This window comes from Penicillium angulare, assembly GCF_028827245.1.
Source record: "Penicillium angulare strain IBT 27051 chromosome Unknown utg000008l_segment0_segment0, whole genome shotgun sequence".
NCBI lineage: Eukaryota > Fungi > Ascomycota > Eurotiomycetes > Eurotiales > Aspergillaceae > Penicillium > Penicillium angulare.
The window spans coordinates 1,040,868-1,058,757 of NW_026623167.1; the positions used below are offsets into that span (position 1 = coordinate 1,040,868).

The 17,890-nt window shown below is 45.9% G+C and overlaps 8 protein-coding genes across 8 annotated transcripts; 3 read left to right on the plus strand and 5 right to left on the minus strand.

Annotated features, from left to right (window-relative positions):
• Positions 1 to 671: 671 nt before the first annotated feature.
• On the plus strand, positions 672 to 1,115 carry N7478_011109 (alpha/beta-hydrolase; the record flags this gene model as incomplete). The annotated part of the gene is made up of 1 exon (XM_056927323.1): positions 672 to 1,115. The coding sequence occupies one exon, from the start codon at positions 672 to 674 to the stop codon at positions 1,113 to 1,115; it is 444 nt and encodes a 147-aa protein (XP_056774371.1).
• Positions 1,116 to 2,829: 1,714 nt separating this feature from the next.
• Positions 2,830 to 4,771, plus strand: N7478_011110 (ferric reductase family protein; the record flags this gene model as incomplete). The annotated part of the gene is made up of 5 exons (XM_056927324.1): positions 2,830 to 3,017; positions 3,083 to 3,212; positions 3,266 to 3,285; positions 3,368 to 3,660; positions 3,720 to 4,771. The coding sequence occupies 5 exons, from the start codon at positions 2,830 to 2,832 to the stop codon at positions 4,769 to 4,771; spliced, it is 1,683 nt and encodes a 560-aa protein (XP_056774372.1).
• Positions 4,772 to 5,357: 586 nt separating this feature from the next.
• Positions 5,358 to 6,296, minus strand: N7478_011111 (aldo/keto reductase family protein; the record flags this gene model as incomplete). The annotated part of the gene is made up of 1 exon (XM_056927325.1): positions 5,358 to 6,296. The coding sequence occupies one exon, from the start codon at positions 6,294 to 6,296 to the stop codon at positions 5,358 to 5,360; it is 939 nt and encodes a 312-aa protein (XP_056774373.1).
• A 767-nt stretch (positions 6,297 to 7,063) lies between these two features.
• On the minus strand, positions 7,064 to 7,435 carry N7478_011112 (uncharacterized protein; the record flags this gene model as incomplete). Its single annotated transcript, XM_056927326.1, has 1 exon — positions 7,064 to 7,435. The coding sequence occupies one exon, from the start codon at positions 7,433 to 7,435 to the stop codon at positions 7,064 to 7,066; it is 372 nt and encodes a 123-aa protein (XP_056774374.1).
• A 513-nt stretch (positions 7,436 to 7,948) lies between these two features.
• N7478_011113 (uncharacterized protein) lies at positions 7,949 to 8,554 on the minus strand (the record flags this gene model as incomplete). The annotated part of the gene is made up of 1 exon (XM_056927327.1): positions 7,949 to 8,554. The coding sequence occupies one exon, from the start codon at positions 8,552 to 8,554 to the stop codon at positions 7,949 to 7,951; it is 606 nt and encodes a 201-aa protein (XP_056774375.1).
• Positions 8,555 to 11,163: 2,609 nt separating this feature from the next.
• On the minus strand, positions 11,164 to 12,082 carry N7478_011114 (oxidoreductase; the record flags this gene model as incomplete). Its single annotated transcript, XM_056927328.1, has 3 exons — positions 11,164 to 11,247; positions 11,309 to 11,397; positions 11,452 to 12,082. The coding sequence occupies 3 exons, from the start codon at positions 12,080 to 12,082 to the stop codon at positions 11,164 to 11,166; spliced, it is 804 nt and encodes a 267-aa protein (XP_056774376.1).
• A 918-nt stretch (positions 12,083 to 13,000) lies between these two features.
• On the plus strand, positions 13,001 to 14,316 carry N7478_011115 (uncharacterized protein; the record flags this gene model as incomplete). Its single annotated transcript, XM_056927329.1, has 3 exons — positions 13,001 to 13,688; positions 13,748 to 13,911; positions 14,038 to 14,316. 3 exons carry the CDS (start codon positions 13,001 to 13,003, stop codon positions 14,314 to 14,316), a joined length of 1,131 nt encoding a protein of 376 aa, XP_056774377.1.
• Positions 14,317 to 14,995: 679 nt separating this feature from the next.
• On the minus strand, positions 14,996 to 16,535 carry N7478_011116 (uncharacterized protein; the record flags this gene model as incomplete). Its single annotated transcript, XM_056927330.1, has 3 exons — positions 14,996 to 15,241; positions 15,293 to 16,463; positions 16,519 to 16,535. The coding sequence occupies 3 exons, from the start codon at positions 16,533 to 16,535 to the stop codon at positions 14,996 to 14,998; spliced, it is 1,434 nt and encodes a 477-aa protein (XP_056774378.1).
• Between the last annotated feature and the right edge of the window lie 1,355 nt (positions 16,536 to 17,890).

Genomic DNA, 17,890 nt, shown 5'->3' on the forward strand with positions numbered 1-17,890 from the left:
GAGGAACATTTCGTACAGCAAGATGAGACTAAAGCTCTCGGGGCTCTCCTCTCCCACACTGAGATAATCGATGCATATACCTCGAGCTTCTGGCTTCCTGGCTCAAATGGAACCTGCTACGCCTTCAATCAAATGAATGCGTCAATTGTCTCTGTCCCCAGCGAGAAACGGTTTCAAGGAATCTGCACGAATTCAGCCTCATTTCAGAAAGTGCAGTATCATCAATTTCAAAATATAAATTAGTCACTACCAACACAGACCAGGGGCGTATTCGAGGATTTAGAGATCTTCTAGCATCGAGATCTCAAGGCATCCCGTACGCGCAACCTCCTGTGGGAAGTCGTCGACTGCAAAACCATGAAAATTTGAGAAGTTTTCAGACAAATGACAAAAGCGAGGTTTATTCTGCTGTTGACTTTAAGCCGATATGGCCTGTGCGTTTTTACTAATCTATCATAAACCCTCCGAGGCTATCCTTACTGCCGAAATAGCAAGACTTGAGCAATAATTCAGGTGTTTAATTAAACTGGACTACCTCCGAAGATTGTCTTTATTTTAATGTTTAGACTCCTATGATTCCGAACAGCAAAACTGGGTCTCTTCCGGTTTTGGTCTGGATCCATGGTCGTTCGTATTACTATGGCGGTTCCTCCTTCCCATATTACTACGGAATGAATATAGCCAGTCGGCAGTCGATGGTCGTGGTCTCCATTAGTTACCATCTGGGTGCTTTGGGATGGCTCACAAATCCATCGAGAGAGAACTCTACGGGGACGAATCAAGCCATGAGGGATCAAATTATGGCTTTGCAGTGGGTACAAGATCATATTTCTGCTTATGGAGGTGATCCCAACCAAGTTACCATTCTTGGTCACCCTGCTGATGGAAGCTCTGCAATGTCGCATATTCAGAGCCCTGCACCAAAGGGTCTGTTTAAACACGTTTGGGTTGAATCAGGCAACACACTTTCCGGATGGCAAACACCATCTATGATGAAAACCCTTTCAGAAATACTTTTGGACATTTCCGGGTGTCTTGGCTATGGCTGCGTAAAGCACAATCTCACATCGGCGCAGATGATAAAATATCAAGATCGACTTTCCATGCGCGCTTAAAACATCTTCCCATGGGGATTAGTGGCGCGGATCGAGCCCTTCCGAGCTTTTATTGATGGTGATATTCTCAAGGAGGATTGGAACACGGCACTGAGCTCTGGTCGCTTCAACCAGGTCCCGACTGTTGTATCTTTTAATCACGACGATTATGGCCTCTTCCTTTAAAGAAAACAGTACTTTCGAGTATACGCCTGCAAATTTCTGAAATTCGGATGCCTACCTCGGCACCTTTCTTCTCGGCTAGAAGAGAAAGAAAGAGGTCCTTGAAACACCAGTCTTGGGTTTCAACGCTACATTGAAGAATTTGACTGGCATTAATGACCAGTTCATTGGATTTACTACGAACTACTGGTACCGATGTAATAGCGAAATATACGCTGCAAGAATCCACAGCTATAATAAAAATAATTTTTTATGTTTAATCTTTTTTTATCAATGATACATGGGAGCTTACTTGGGAAATAAATGTTCCCGATTTTATTCTCGGTCGCATTTGTGGACCAGGAATGAATCATGTCTGCCATGGGTCTGAGATTCCCTTAATTTTCGGCTCTGTATTATATGACAACTTGACTGCCCCAGCTTTGAATCAGTAAGGATGTTAGAAAAAGGTACGCGACACTATTGACTTGTATACCTAGTTGCTAAGTAGGGGAAGCTGCTGGATAAAAATGGCGTCATTTATCCCTGACGTGGTGACAATGCCACCTATAATGTTGTCCATTGGAACAATACGGCTACTGCTAGATCTGGCGGAGTAAATTGGTATGCCTGTGTGAAGATGGAAGAGATGAGGCTATATGACCGACTTTATCACCTATATCTGGGCTGAAGAAATTATTTATCATATTAAATTAGTTACGCCAGCTCCCTGCAATGTCCACATTGTTTGACTTGGCGTCCATCATGCTCATTTTGACGTACTTGCATATCCCTCGACCACCTAGTGGGTACAAACATGAGAAATCGGCCATTAAGGTTAGATAGTATGGAAACATGGGCACAGTGTCAGTTTTTCTAATGAATTCCGACAATTGTTTTAGGTAAAGTTGCAAAAACCATGATTTCATGGTGTCCTTACGGTTTCCCGAAATATTGTTCTGCTGACTAATATAATAAATGTTTAATCAGATTGTGGATAGTTTATCTGATTGATTAGATTTTTTTCTTCTTTTTTGCAAAGCTCAACGTCAGCAATCTGATAGCTTGAGCACGTAATATAATCATTTTAGATCTAAAGCCCCATCCCAGTTTATGACATGCAAGGTTTATTTGAACTTCATTTTGGCAAGATACTGGTTGTACGTTTGCTCAGCCACCAACGTCTTCTTCCACTTTGAGCCTATCAATGCGGAAAGATAGCGATCATCGAACTGCCAAGATGATAACCGTTGAAATTTCCGATTCTGAGCTAAAAATGGATCTTTTCTCAGTACGAGGGACCCTCCTTCACGACAAGAATGGCAATACGCCCCGATTTTGCCTGTGGGGAATGTCTCGCGCAAGTTTCTGTCGATTTTCTGTCACGAAATTCATCGACGGGGACTGATTCAAACGTTCGAAAATAGTGAATGATATACTTTCTTCCATCATTTCTAGTCCTCTCCCGAAAAAAACTGAAACAGATCAGGACTTCTGCGTCGGTCTCTGTCTTCTAATTCTTTTTCTCATACCTCAACACATTCAAACCTTGAAAGTTGACACGAACCTGGCGATGAGTGACTCCAAGGCGGGTAAGGCTACCGCCAAAGTGCTAAGACAGTCCAATAACGAGTGGAGCGTTGAATATCTTGCAATTGCTATGGGTGTGATAATGCTCCTTTTTGCAGTACACCATTGGTTAAATGTGATTCATTTCCGATATGGGCCAAAAGCCCGCCCTGAATTAATTCGGACTTACAGGTACATACTATAGCGATTAATTCACAATGTGGGAGCATGGTTGCTGATCTTCCAAAAATGTACAGAAAGGTCCGACAATTGCTATTCAGATCAAAGTGTGGCATAAGAACAGACCGGTCACTTCTGTATATCACGTATTGGACTATCAATTTAGCTCTCGCCGTTACCAATGTTGATCTGAATGAAGTGTCATATGTGAGATCCAATATCGTTGACCTCGGTTTGCGCTCTAACTAATTGAATTCTAGGTTGCGAAACGATTTGGCTGGTTCGTGTTCCTTTTCACATAATTAGCATGTCCGGTTTCAAAAAGAATTCTCGAAAGCTAAAAGAAATATCATGCATAATAGGATTTCGGTTGGGAACTTGGTGCTACTGGTGTTTTTGGCATTGAAAAACACTCCTCTTGCACCCTTGACAGGCAACTCTTACGAAAAACTGCGCCCATTGCATAAGGTTGCCGGTTATACCTGCATTTTCACAAGCATCTTGCATGCTATAGTCTACTTATCTGCCTGGGCAGAGACTGGAAAACTGGCCAAAATGAGGATCAGAAAGAATTATGCTGGTGTAATTGCAGGCACGGCGATGGTTATCATTGGTCTTTCTACTATCACCTACTTTACACGGAGATACTATGAACGTGAGTCAGAGGTTTATGAAATATTCATCTAAATATCTTACTATACTAATTACCAGTAGTCTTCTACATGCTGCACATTCTTATGTTCAGCTTGATCATGATCGCTGTCGGAATGCATCGACCAGAATTCTCAAGTTCAACTGTTATTATTGTAATTTTCACTGCATCTCTTTGGGTCACGGATCGTCTCATCCGCGGTGCAAAGATGGTCTGGAATTTTGTGGGAAATTCTGCCACCGTCTCGGCTTTGCCAAATGAGGCCCTTCGGATAAGACTGAACCGCCACCTGCGCTCCAGTCCGGGATCTCATGCATTCCTATGGGTCCCTGCCGTCCGCTGGGTTGAGAGCCACCCTTTCACTCTGTTGTCCTCGAAGCCAACTGAATTTGTAATCCGTGTGTATGACGGCTTTACCCGAGATTTGTACAAAGCTGCGCAACGGGCACCGGGAAGGTCCCTACGGTGTTCTGTAGACGGTCCGTATGGACAAGTTCCTAATTTTGAGGTCTATGAAAAAGTTGTGCTAGTGGCCGGCGGCAGTGGTGCGAGTTTTACATTTGCCATTGCGCTGACTCTGATTGAGGCGGCTACTAAAATTGCCAAGTCAATTGATTTTATATGGGTGGTGCGGCATTATGGTAAGTTAAATCCACATGAAGGTTTACTATATTCTCAAATACTGATGTGTCACATAGAGAGCCTCGAATGGTTTGCTGAAGAGCTTAAACATCTTCACACTAGCCCGGATGTTAATTTGATCATCCACGTCACCAGTCCATCGTCGCCTCTGAACACAGGCTCTTCAGCCGAGAAAGAGATAACTCCAATACAGCCTTCTCTGTCCGTTAGAACTAATGACCCGGAGAAGACCCACTTTAACGAGTCTATAGTCAAGTTTCATTTCTTGGCAGACTGTGTACGCTCTGGGCGTCCGGATATTGAAAGTCTCATCAGAACTGCCAGCAATTTGCGAGATAATGCAGATGACCGCATTATTGTCGGTGCGTGTGGCCCCAAAGAGCTTATTAGTATAACACGACAGGCCGTGAAGAATGACATGCGCGGTGAGCGGTTGTCAGTGACACTTTACACCGAGGTATGCATGTACTGATGTCTGGGACAAGTGGTATTTGAAACTAACCTAGACCCTCACGTAGGAATTTGAGTGGTGATATTCACCTCTCATTGAAAACGATATCAGGCTTCTCCCGATTGTCTACTTCGAAGTGCGGGTTGACAGAAACCATGGGAGTATTAGAAAAGTTCTCGGGGTACGATAAAACACAGTCGACGACCAATCTGGCCTAAGTGACTGAAAGAAAGGGTCAGCCACAGACAAGAGAAATTTGATTTTGTGACCGAAGAAGAAGCTTGAAGTGTAGGCTGCAACATTTCATTCAGGTGCCACTTAAAGTTGCTTCATGGCCAATGTGGTATCGATGGAACAACAAGGTCTTTAAATTCCACCTTCGAAGTTATGAATATTATAATTTAATGACTATCTCTCAGTATTATTGGAGGTTGCAATCAGCTTTCAGACCAGATGCTAGTCATCCGAAGCCTTCACCAATGTTATAAAGAGTTTCCAAAATGTAGTAATTATTAAACAGCAGTTGACTCAGCCGTAGTTTGGCTGCTCCATAATTCGACGGTGATCCTATACAGCAGATAACAAGAAGTGCTTATTCACGGTGTGATCAAGGTTTGACTTCATCAAAGTTGTTCACTATAGCATCGGCTTCGATCAGACTCCAAATGTCATCAACCCCCTTCGCCACTTCTGGCTTCAGTGGGCCCTTCTTCAATCCATCGACGGTAGGCGCAATGTGTCCAAGCCGACTAGCCCCCAGAATGAGGTGATCGCCCAGCTCCGGATTTATGTGAGAATGGTAGTACACCCATCGGTATGCCAACTCAGCGTTGGTAACGCCCTGAGTTTGAGCCAGGTTACCCCATCTGTCGAGAGCCTCTAGCATCGTTGGTTTGAAGTACATATTTCGATACATTGTCCCCAGAGAAGTTTCTTTCTCTGGGTCGACTGTGAAGCGTCCTCCCTCCGTGCCTTCTCTCAAGGCCTTTGCTGACTTAGTCAAAAACCCACCGGCCACTGGAGAGTAGGCGTAGAATGCTATGCCTAGCTCACGAAGAGTCGGAAATAGCGTGGCTTCGATGTGGCGGCTCACGGCATTATAGTTGCCCTGGTATACTGTGGGCAAAACATAATCTTTCGCCTTGGAGTACTCCCAAAGATCCCGTACTTCCCGTGCCGAGAAATTGCTCACTCCGAATCGACGGAACTTGCCCTGTTCATAGATTTTCTGTACAGTCGGAACCCATTCTTTGAACTCCATAGTTCTGTCTGGTCCGTGGATGTAGAAGATATCCATCTGATTCACGCCTAATTTTTGGAGACTTTCTTCAGTAGTCCTAAGTAAGGCGTCTGGCTGAAGCGCTTCTCCCTTTTTCCAGCCACCGTAATTTTTTGTTGATATCATAAATCCCATAGATGCCGCATTGCTGGCACCGAGATCCGCTTCATTGGTTCCATACATCTGGGCCGTGTCGATTTCAGTGATGCAGGCGGATTTGATCGCTTCCAGAGCTGGGATCAATTCGTCCTTTCCAGAAAAGCACATTGTGCCGATGGAAATATTAAGGTCTGCCATTTGATTAGAGTTGAAAGTTGAGCGCTGCAGAATACGTCGACATTTTACAGTGCACGATGAGCTTATGGAGGGGGTCGGTTTTTTATTTCAAAGACGATGTAACGGGAAAATCTCCAGTTGAGCTGGGGCATCGTGGCTGAAGATTACCCCTCCTTTTTTATTAATATTACCCCTTCGTTTAAGTTTGTGGCATTCCGGTGGATTTATAATCAAGGGATACGAGGAAATGAGGCTTTCAAAGCTTACGGTTTTCACCGCGAACTCCGGAGATGCATCCATATACTGACTGAGCCGAAGCACGTTAATAAAAAGAGATGTCATCCTCATAGCCATGAATTTAGATAGCATGTAATTTCAAAATGAAAATAAATTGAATAGTACGAATGTTTATACATATATCACCAAATTCAAGTACATTAAACTATTCCGCTATCACGAACTACCTCTTTTGTCCGTTGAATACTGGAACGCCCAGATATTTCGCGCAAGCATTTCCATCTCTGGCTCTGTCAGTCGAAAATCGCTCTCTTCGTCTGCCTTATCTCTTCTGAATACCTCTGAGAATTGTATCTCTAGCTGACCCTTGACTTGAGGGCAGCCAGGACGGGGATCACGAAGAATCTGAATCATTTGAGCGGGGGATGCAGAGTTATCACTTCTTTCCCAACTTTCCACCATTATCTTGTCGCATAGTACACTGATTTATATAGCTACCTTTACATAGCTATCTGGATCGTTCAACCAGAACTTGATGTCTTCTTTGAGCTTGGTACGATGTACGGACCATGCAAAATCCCCAATAAATGTCGGCCATTTTTCAGATCGGCCCTCCGGTATCCCTTTAGGGTCCAGGAGATATCGGCCTTCTTGCTTCGGGTCTGGCTGCGGAAAGTAGTCTTACCAGTGAGGCTGAAAAGAGGATCATGAATCTTTCTAGCCCACGCAGAGAAGAAGGTGTCGAACGTTCTGGCCGCAACAGCGTGGGCTGCTGTTTCCATTTTGAACAAAGCTGACTGGGCGACATGATCGCAAATTTCCCAAGATAGCGCCAGCAGTTTGTCTTTTGAATTGACAAAGCATTCTTGGAAGGGTCCTTCGTCGATATCCATTATGAATTATGGATTGTATGCGCATCCGAGTGGGCATTCTTCACGTTTCAATCTGTCGCTCTGTTGATCCAAAATTCAAAGACATTGATCATAACCATCGTATTTGTATCTCGGTGTATCCAAAGGCAGTATATCGTGGAAAGACATTATCTTCGCAGCCTGAAGTGCGGAAAGTTGGTACCTGAAGTTATCCCTATATATTGGCTCTATTATTAATTATGACTAGTCCTAATACTACTAGTATGAGAAGTGGAGAACGCACGACAACATAAGCCTTTTTTTCATTTACGGCTTACAGTTGAACCTGGATATGAAATCTTTAGTGCTACGAAAAAATGATTTGGGACTGAGTGATGTTTTCTTTCTGGGATATTGTCGCTGGAAATTAATTCCAGGCTGAGTTTGCATTAACAAGCATTATATAAGGGGTAATATTGTATCAGACACAATTTGTCAGTCGGTTACATCGTGAAACAGAGAACTGGCAGATATATCACAAATGATTCATCTACTTTACAGAGCGAGAGCGACACCGAGGATACCAGCAGCACCGGCAAGGCTCATAGCGATACCGCCAGTGGCAGCGGGAGCTCCAGCAGAGGAAGTGCTAGACGCTGCAGCAGCGGAAGAGGAAGCCGCAGCATCGGAAGAAGCGGCGCCGGAGGAAGAGTCGGAGGAAGATCCAGTAGAGCTGGAGCCTGATGAGGAGTTGGTGCCAGTGGCAGTGGTCTTGCCGGAGGAGCCCGAGGATGAGCCCGAGCTGGAGGCTGCGGAGGAGCCTGATGAAGTTGGGGCGGAGGTGACGACGGCGATAGTGCTACCAGATTCAGAGGCAATGACAGCGGCCTCGGAGGTAGCCCAGGCAATCACAGCGGAGGGGAGAGAGCTAGCCCAGTCGGGGAGTTGACCCTGCTCAAGAGCAGCAATCTCGGAGGAGTAGAATGCGGGATCCTCGATGATGCTCTCCAACCAGGTGGTGGGGGCGGCAGTTTCGATGATGGCCTCGATGGACGCTGGAATCACCAAGGTGGGAGTGGTGTCGGCATCGGAGTCGGCGGGCTTGGGAGCAGCAACAACGGCGGTCGCGAAGAGGAGGGTGGAGAGAGTCTTGTACTGCATTTTGGATGATGGATGGAAGAATGGGATCCTTGATGTTGTAGAAGAGTTTGGGAGGTTAAAGGGTCTGATGGGGAAGAAACAAAAGTCGGGGTAATGGGGAATAGCTTTGGCTTTATATGCACCTTCCCCTGCCAGCAGAGCGGGCTCAAATATTCGCAGCTACGAAATAGTTAAACTGGCTCGGAACCCAGGATCTGGTTAGGCTCGGGTCGATTGCGGCATGGTCTCGCCATTCTACAAGCCAAGAAGAACTCGGTGTGGAGCAAGTAGATTGAGCTGGAGGGAGAGTGATCCACTTTGGTATTCTTCCTCCAATAAACTCTCACTGGCCCCCAAATTTCATCAACTCAAGATGGTTAGAGCCGCAAATAGTTGACTGTTTGGTGCTTTAATCCCGGCTATGTAATTATGGGCGAATCCTGGCCGAATCCTAGCCAAATCCTGCTTTCTCAACTAATAATAATGAGGCCATATTCTCCAAAAAGAGATGTTCATGTACACATCACCTAAAAATAATTTTTTACCCCTTTCTGCGCCCCAACTTCCTCAGCCTTGTCATCTTTTTTTTTAGAGGTGGGCGCGGTTTTGGCTTCTTCCACTGACCAGGCGACAACGCGGCAGTGTCGGCTTTGCCCGACCCAGAGTTTGTTTGCCTTTCTTGCTCCATCTTGCTTTGAGGGTCGTTACTCCGCATTGGCATCGAACCCTGGATTACGTATTCTTCTTGGGACCCGCACGTTATTGGGCCTCGAAGTCCCTCGGCAAACGTGAATGACCTCATTTCCTGGGGAATATGCGTAGAATTTATGTCTGCCTGGCTTCATCCATGCTGCTGTGAAATTCATTCGCTGGTTGACGTGCGCGGGCGAAAATTCCCGCCCGTGACTACGGTCGCTTTTCGTTGCTAAATCTTCGTTATTGTGGATCGAATGTCGCAATCGCACCCAGTTTTACACAAAAAATGGTTTCCTGTTGGGCGTCTACAGTATTTCATTAGTCAACAATCCCTGTAAAGTTTGGGGTTTGGCTTTCTTTTCACCACATGGCTGCGGGGACGCGTAGACAGCTTGGAGGCGATCCAATCGACAATAAAGAAATCTTAGAAGTACAAAATTTCTTAATTGCATATCTATCTTCAACATCTACGCTCTATGTTTGGACACATACATCGCGTAAGCCTAGAGAAAATATCTTGATAATGAATGGCTATTGAGAAAATAGGCAACCGGCTACATGAGTAAGATATGCATGAGATATGTAGTGAGACTGCAGCATCATGGATGCTGAGTGCCTCGCCGAGACCCCGGACCCTTAGACCCTGCACATGTAAATAGAGCAACGGTTTCGAGTTCAAGGGTAATTTTCTATTACTCCATGTGCTCCACTTCTTCTTTTTCCATGTTCATGCCACTGGCTGCGGCACTCTTTTGTACTTCGGCTTGCTCGTGCATGATATACTTCCTGGGTCTTTGGACTGAGATTGCGTCACGGACTCTGATTACAATTAAGCCAGGATCCGATCGGAAATACGTGTCGACGTCTTCTAGCGAGCGGTTTGCTATTTTATATTAACGGGATTGAACCTTCAACTTATAAATACTAGTAGTCCAAAAAAGATTAAACAAGTTCAAGTTGCCAAGAGCACTCACCAGTCTCCGGGTAAAAGAAATACTAGTAAATCACAAGTAAAAAGCAGGCGTTGAAGAATGTCCAGACAATCCAAAATTTCCACCAACTATTCTGAATTGCAATATGTGTGATCTCAAAAATCATAAAATTGCATATCCTGTATAAACTTTTAGTTTCTCGCTTGGTGTCGGGTTTTTGGTATATTGCTCACCAGTTTGTAGCTGCAGCGACGGCCGCGCTTTTGGTTCGCATAGGAAGCGAGCTGATCTCCGTCGGGTATAACCAAGGAACACCAAGCATTCCCATACCGAACGAAATGTAGAGGAAGAAGAAAAATGTTATAGATGCCGACGCAACATTTGGGCCTGTCAGCTGGCTTGACGCGAATCGAAGTAAGATGGTAATGATTAGGAAGGAAAGAAATTGTCCGAATGTGGACATCAGCAGTAGACCTCGACGACCACATTTCTCCACAAGAGGAACTGATAGACAGTTAAAGCAGATAATGACACGGAATTACAGGCTATGAGTAGCCTTGCTAATGAGTCACTCAGTCCGACAGAATTCATGAGTACCGTGGGTAGATAATAAGAAATGATGATGATGCCTTGAAATTGCTGCATGAATTCAAGTTGAGTACCCGCGGCCAATAGTAGCCGACGTTTGGTCTTGGTCGAATGTTTGTTGCTCCATCGGAGAAGCTCCAGCCATCCGACGGTGAATAGAACTATGATGAATATACAAGTAGTGGTTGATGAGATTCAAGTTGCCCACCTGGACTCCCATGACCCTCACTGGCAGGCTTCAGTTGATCAATGAATTGATATTATTATTCAATGCCTACACAGTGTTTGATTGCGTCTAAGAGCTGTAAAAGTGTGATGGGAAGAGTTGAATAATATATTTCATAAATCTGTATGGTGATATGTCTACATTCTTGTATTTACTTCATAATTATCAAAGCCTCGAGGCTAGTATGTTTAAGGAAGAGTGTAGCCACCATCAATAACTATGTTGGCGCCAGTCATGTAGCAACAGGCGTCACTGGCGAGGAATACGTAAGCCTGTTGAGGAATTAATATGATTCCAGAGAATAAGTTCGACATGCAACATTGGGGAACTTACACTCTTGAGCTCAGCAGGATCACAGATACGACCTCCGGGAATCATGGACATCCACTTCTCGAACAGCTCAGGGGGTTGTTGAGTGAGCACTGGAATACGTTAGTATACTTCAATGAACTACTCAATACAAGCATCATGCTCACTCTTGGTCATGATAAAACCAGGCGAGATGCAGTTAACGCGGGCGAAGTCAGCCCACTCGACGGCCAGACCTTTAGCCAAGTGAACAGCCGCAGCCTTGGAGGCATTGTATGCCACCTGTGTCTGGGGGATGTTGATGAGGATAGCGCTAACAGAGGCAGTGATAATGAAGTTACCCTTGCCCTGGCGCTTGAAGATCTTTCCTGCGGCCTGCGCAGTCCACATAACACCGTCATAGTTGACGCGGTTGTCACGCGCCCAGCTATCCTCATCATACCCCAGGCTAGGTCGGTTGGTGCATGTACCAGCGTTAGCAATAACGATGTCCAGACGACCGTTACCGAACCCCTCGGCGATCTGGTTGATTGTTAGAGCGATCTCACTTCGAGAAGTGACGTCGGACTTGTAAGCCGCGACGCGCACCCCAGTCTCTGCAGCAATCTTCGCAGCAGTCTCGACGCAGTCGGAGCTGGTGCTGTAGATGACGGCCACATCAGCACCAGCTTCGGCCAGACCACGGACCACTTCGAGACCAATGCCTCGGGCACCACCGGTCACCGCGGCGATCTTTCCCTTCAGAGAGAACTGGGAAAGTACTGGGGTATTGACATCTGTAGGCTGGTAGAGAGGCATTTTGTAGTTGTTTTTGGGTATTGTTGGATGTTGAAAGAAAGTACAAATGCTATGAAACAAGGGATGATAATTTGGGGAAGAACTAGGTCAATTGGATTGAGGGGAACGCCAAAATTGCCCGATGTGGTAAATTTGCCTGTGTCTTCGCAAGAATAACTTGTTTCCCTTTCCCCACACTTCTAACTCGCAACGTCTTCTCGATCGGGATAATTTGTCTTCTTGCAATCCCTCTTGCATGGCCGTGCTCCTAACCCGTCAATCACCATGTCTTCTCCGGGTGTGAGTGAGCCGATTGTCCCCGTAACAAGGCACAGTCGTCGGAAGAAGGCTAGTCGGGAATCTCATCGCTCACGGAAGGGCTGGTAAGTCCTACAGAGAAAGTGGGGGAATTTGCCCTAAATAAGAAAAAAAGCAATCTAATTGCTCCTCCGCAGTCCCGAATGTCGCAAACGCAAGATCAAATGTGACGAGAAACAGCCGGAGTGTACCCAATGCGTGAAAGCGCGTCGGTCCTGTCGCATAGTTGATGGGTTGTTTCGGCATTCCTCCTTATCCTTCCCGGCTGTATCATCCTCTCGGGCCGATCAAGGCACGGAGACGAAGCACTCGCTGGCCGACCCCTCCACCACCGAATGTGACTCCGCCAGAACTTTGGGCCCAAGGGTTCTTACCGAGCGCTTCGCCACTAAACGAACAATCCAATCCAGGTGTTACGGAAACCGGGGACACGTCAAGTAGAATCCGACCCAATGTACAATGCACGTCATCGCCATCGTCGGTATCCCGGCCCACCCTCATGACTGGAGAGCTCCATAATGATATACCCCACACATAACTGCACAGGCTGCAAACCTGGCGCAAATTGCCTCCCATAGTCCGGACGGCAACCTTACGGCCGTGAGCGTGAATTCTAGCCACATGGCCACTTTCTCGAGGAGCCAGACCGGAGAAAGTCGCCAAGACCAGTATGGGATTGCGTTCTTCTTACGCCGATTCGCGCAGGGTGCTGGACAGTGGATGGATGTTTTCACAAACCAACCTTCCTACCTCACTAGACATGTATTGTCTCTGGCAAACCGCAGTCCGTTGATCCGTTACTCGGCATGTGCCATTGCCACAAAGCAGTTGGGCCAAATGAAAGATCCTGCCAGCAGGACTAGAAAGTCGCGGGGTATGAGTCGGGTGGCAAAAAATCTGGCATCCGGCGATTTGGACTTACTCTGGTATGGAGGAAAATATTATGAGAAGGCCATTTTACTCCTAGCTCGACAGATCTCCCATGAAGACTGTTCAGCCTGTGGTCTCTCCCCTTGTGCGATATATCAGACTGGTAGCCATTCCAGTGGAGGCCACGATCATACCGATGAAGAGCCCGATAGCCACTTGCCCCTTTTTCAAGTCATTGCAGCATGTCTTCTTTGTCAATATGAAGACCTCAGTGCCACGATGCGTGCGTGGAGTGGCCATCTCGACGGGATTCTGAAGTTAATTCGCCCTTGCCTTGATATACCGATTCCATCCGACGCCTCATTTCACATACCTCAGCCTGCTAAGGCCCTAGAGGCTTCTTTTTGGTTCTTCGCTACGACTGACATGTTGAATAGCTGTAAGCGCACCAGATTCGAAACACCGGCCAAAAATAAACTGACCGCTGGTTTTATCCAGTGACCCTCCGTCAACCAACGCGAATAGATTCACAGTATCTTCCACTCCGGCGAGCGATGGGTGTCCCTCTAGACGAGGCAGGCGATTTGGTCACGGACCACATTCCCGACGCCTGCCAAGAAGAAGTCTTTTCTAAAGCTCTTCTTCGAATTCTAGGATCTTTAGTAAGTCATGACATTTCCAACAGTCATGAATGGGCAAATGTCGACGCCCAATTCACTTCTTGGTACAAAGCCCTTCCACCTCAGTTCTTAGCTAGTATCTCTTAGCCTTCTTCCCCATCATCACAGACCCAAAACTCTCCTGATTTAACCGAATCTGATATCTGGTTTGAAAATGATATATGTGCTATATCCATGGCATTTTACCATATGGCCCGGATTCTATTACTTGTGCAGCAACCACGGGATACCCTTAATCATGCTTCAACTCAAACATCTCCTTTGGATCTCCTGAGCACATATAACGCACTCCAGCGTGATTTACATTATCATGCTAAGAAGACCGTGCGAATCTCAAGTGGCTGGACGGAGAGTAATTTCCACAAATACATGATCCAGCCATTGTAAATTGCTGGGCGCTGTCTGATGACTAAAAATGAGAGACGACACGTTCATGACCTCCTGAGGCAGATTGAAGATGAACTTGGCCTGTTCACAGAATAAAGGCGGCATGATTTATCAAATGAGTGGAATGTTCCTTTTGAACACTTTGGCGAGCAATGATTAGAATGATCATATGTATTTGTATGTCTTATGGCGGGCTGCATTCATGTTGCCAAATCGCTTGCCAATGAATGGAGGGACTTTACGCGTGTGAACTCTGTCTCTCATGGATATATTTACACTGGTTTATCAGATTATATTCCAAAGGAGACGAAGGATCTATGGAGATCATTGATTCTTATGGGTCGAAGTGGAGTATCGAAGGAGATCAAGAGACTCTACGTTTATCTTCTCAGTGATGCCAGTACACATATTACCGGAGCTGATATCTTGGTGGACGGTGGTCACCTCGTACGGTGAAAAAAAAACTATTCACTATCCATATGTTACAATATTTTCAAGTGTATTACGAACAAGATCTAAATATCAAATTGGCCTCAAGTGGCTAACGTCCTCCAGGTCCGAGTGTAAAATCAAGACCACATAGCATTGCATTTCACTTTGTTATGGTTGGTGATCATAGGCAAATCTCAATTACTCGTAGAGGTACTGTCGAAAGACGTATACCTTGATTGCGACGTGGTTAATCCCTAGGTACCAACTGTTGTGCACTAAACCGACGATACCTTCCAGCGACCATAGCGCGAAACTTTTTGCCGAAGTAGATGAAGATGACATTTCCAAGCAGGGTCACGAGTGAGATCAGGCCAAAGGTAACGTAAAACCAAGTTAGTCCGACACGGTCACACCATGGCTGCAACGCGAAAACAAAAACGGTAGAGATGAGGTTTCGAATAAATGTCACTCCGACGACAGAGTCCGCGATGATCTTATAATTTTGTTATTAGCTGTTCAAAAAGAGAAAGGGAAAATGGCATACGTCTGTATATGCGTCCGTGAGGTATGTCAAAGCAGCACTGCATGGTGGGACAACACCAAATCCACTGACTCCAAGCCCAAAGGCCGGTAAAAGCCAATGCGAACCATTGTTCAATCCGATTCCAAACATGAAAAGTCCCGCCGGGACAAGAGGGGCAAAGATCAAAGAGAGCCAGAGGCGCATCTCTGGTTCAAATATTCCTCCATTTCGCTTCGCAAGATACATTGCTATGTAATCGCTCAATGGGCCACAGACGAGAGTTGCCAAACTTGTGCCAATGAAAGGCGGAATTCCCATCAAACCAATTTGAGCAGGACCAAAGTTGTAAGGCGGGAGTGTCATGACAGAAGAGAGAGTTGTAACTGGGACCGTTGTGCAAGCAGTCATAATTCCATATTGAAGGGCCATGAAGAATACCGCCGGGATACTAGACATCACTAGGAAGGGTTGGTAGGTGTGCTTCATCAGCTGCCCAACTGATAATGTCGAATTGGACCAAAGAGCGAGCGTTTCGCGGTATGATTTCAGTGGAATATCGCGATCAACCTCGGTGATTTGGGTCTGTTCTTGTACAACTTGGACTTCTCTGGCTACCTCCGGGTCGATGTCCTCTTTATCCACGATCTTCCCCGGCTTCAATTGCTCGGCAATTGGGACTCCATCAATAGGCTCACAAAACATCGTCTCTTCATAAAGGAAGACAAAAGCAAGTAACCCAGCCCCAAAAAGAATGGCCATCCACCACCAGACCCATCTCCAGCCTTGTGAAAGAGTGATAAATCCACCAGCGAGCGGTGCTAGAGTGACTCCGACCGTCATGAACCAATAGTATATGGTGTTCATGAGTCCTCTTTCATGTACAAAGAATACATCTGCGATGGTCATCTGTACGAGTACCTCTGCCAATGAGCCGACGATACAGCTCAGAACATTAACCAGCATTAAATCTGCGACCGTCTCCATTTTTGCGGACCATACACTGATTCCACATTGAACTGCGGTGCTGAGAACGTAGATGGGTCGGCGGCCAAATTTCAATGCAAATGGAATCAGGAAAACGCCCCCGATACATAACGCACCGCATCCTGCAGCATAACTGTCATTTAGCAATGCAAAGCTGAAACCGAGGTCTGCGTTGACCGAGCCCCATGTTACTGTAGCGACATCTATTCTGAAAAGATATGTCAGTTTCTCTTCAAGTTTATCCCAATGGCCTGAGTACTCACAGTGCGAGGACCATCATGACATAGTAAGACACAAGAGCAAAGTTCAAATTCTTCCTCCATCGCGGCCAATTCTTGCAAATAGATGTCAGCCTTCGAGTTCATCTGCCCCTTTGAAGGGCTCATTAAAGTGTTGCTCACAAGAGGGTCATTAGGATCTCGACTGGGCTTGGGCTCTAATATGACATCGGATGTTCCGTTTGACTGCGAATAATCTGTTGCGAAGTTCTCTCTGTTAGGAGTAGGTCTAGTTGAGGGATTGTAGCGGGTATCTATCAACCTTCGATTCTGACTGTTCCTGGTGGCCATTCAGGGTCCGTTAATTGATTATGTGAAGACATTTTGGTGTCTTGGAGTATGTTGGCGTTGTGTGGGGATCAAGGGGAGAAATTTGGACAACCGCACCAGGAGTGGCGACAGGACTATTTTATGTTATTTCTCCCAGTCCATCTTCATATACAGTATTTAAGGCGTCGTGTCATATGCGTATGACTATAGTTACTATCTCAAGATACGGGTATATTCTTGACCATTCAGGGTCAGCGAGGAAATCAAGGGCGCAATGAAGCTTTCCTCGAAGGGGAAGGTTGAGGCAACAGCCAATGAACTGAAAACCAATCTCAGGTTTATCATCATTCTCCGTCGATCCAATATGCGGGGAATTAGACTCTTGATAAGCGAGAGGCTGGGGTAGATGCCTTCACCTGACCTATTAAGCCAAAGGTTCCAAAGATGTAGTTCCGGTATTCGGCAATCTGTACATATCGCGTCCCGAAATTTTCTATAGTAAGTCGAAAAAGAAAACTCCATTGATCTCAGTCTTTGGTTGATCACTGTGACAGTTGCATTGATGAGCGAATCAGAACGTGACCAATAGTTTTTTGACTTCCTCATGGATCATCCAAACATTACTTGAGCATAGGTCGGCTGGGCATCTTTGATAGACCCGTAAATCAGCGTAAGTATTCAAAACAACTAGAATACGTCTTTTCTCGCCGCTTCTACTATTGAACTATCCATTACGGAGTAACATACTGTAACAGATTGTCGACAAAGCTAGATAACGGTTCTGGGGATTGTAAACTCGGCTATCTGTGCGCAACATGACTCCACTATCACCCACCTAAACTGGCCAATGGTGTCAAATTGCGCCGCCAAGAGATTGCAGCCTCCCGGCCAATATTCATTACAAACAATTATTGCAAGGGTGAATGTCGAGATAGCATCTCTAACACTGACTCAATAGCGATAGAGTCCCGGACTCAAATGCCGGGCACTTTGAAGGTTTCACCATGCCCGTTTCCCCCAAAAATGTCCTGGTGTGAAGGGGTTCTTCGCCATCCGCTCCGTGCATCCACAAAGAGTAGGTCCTACC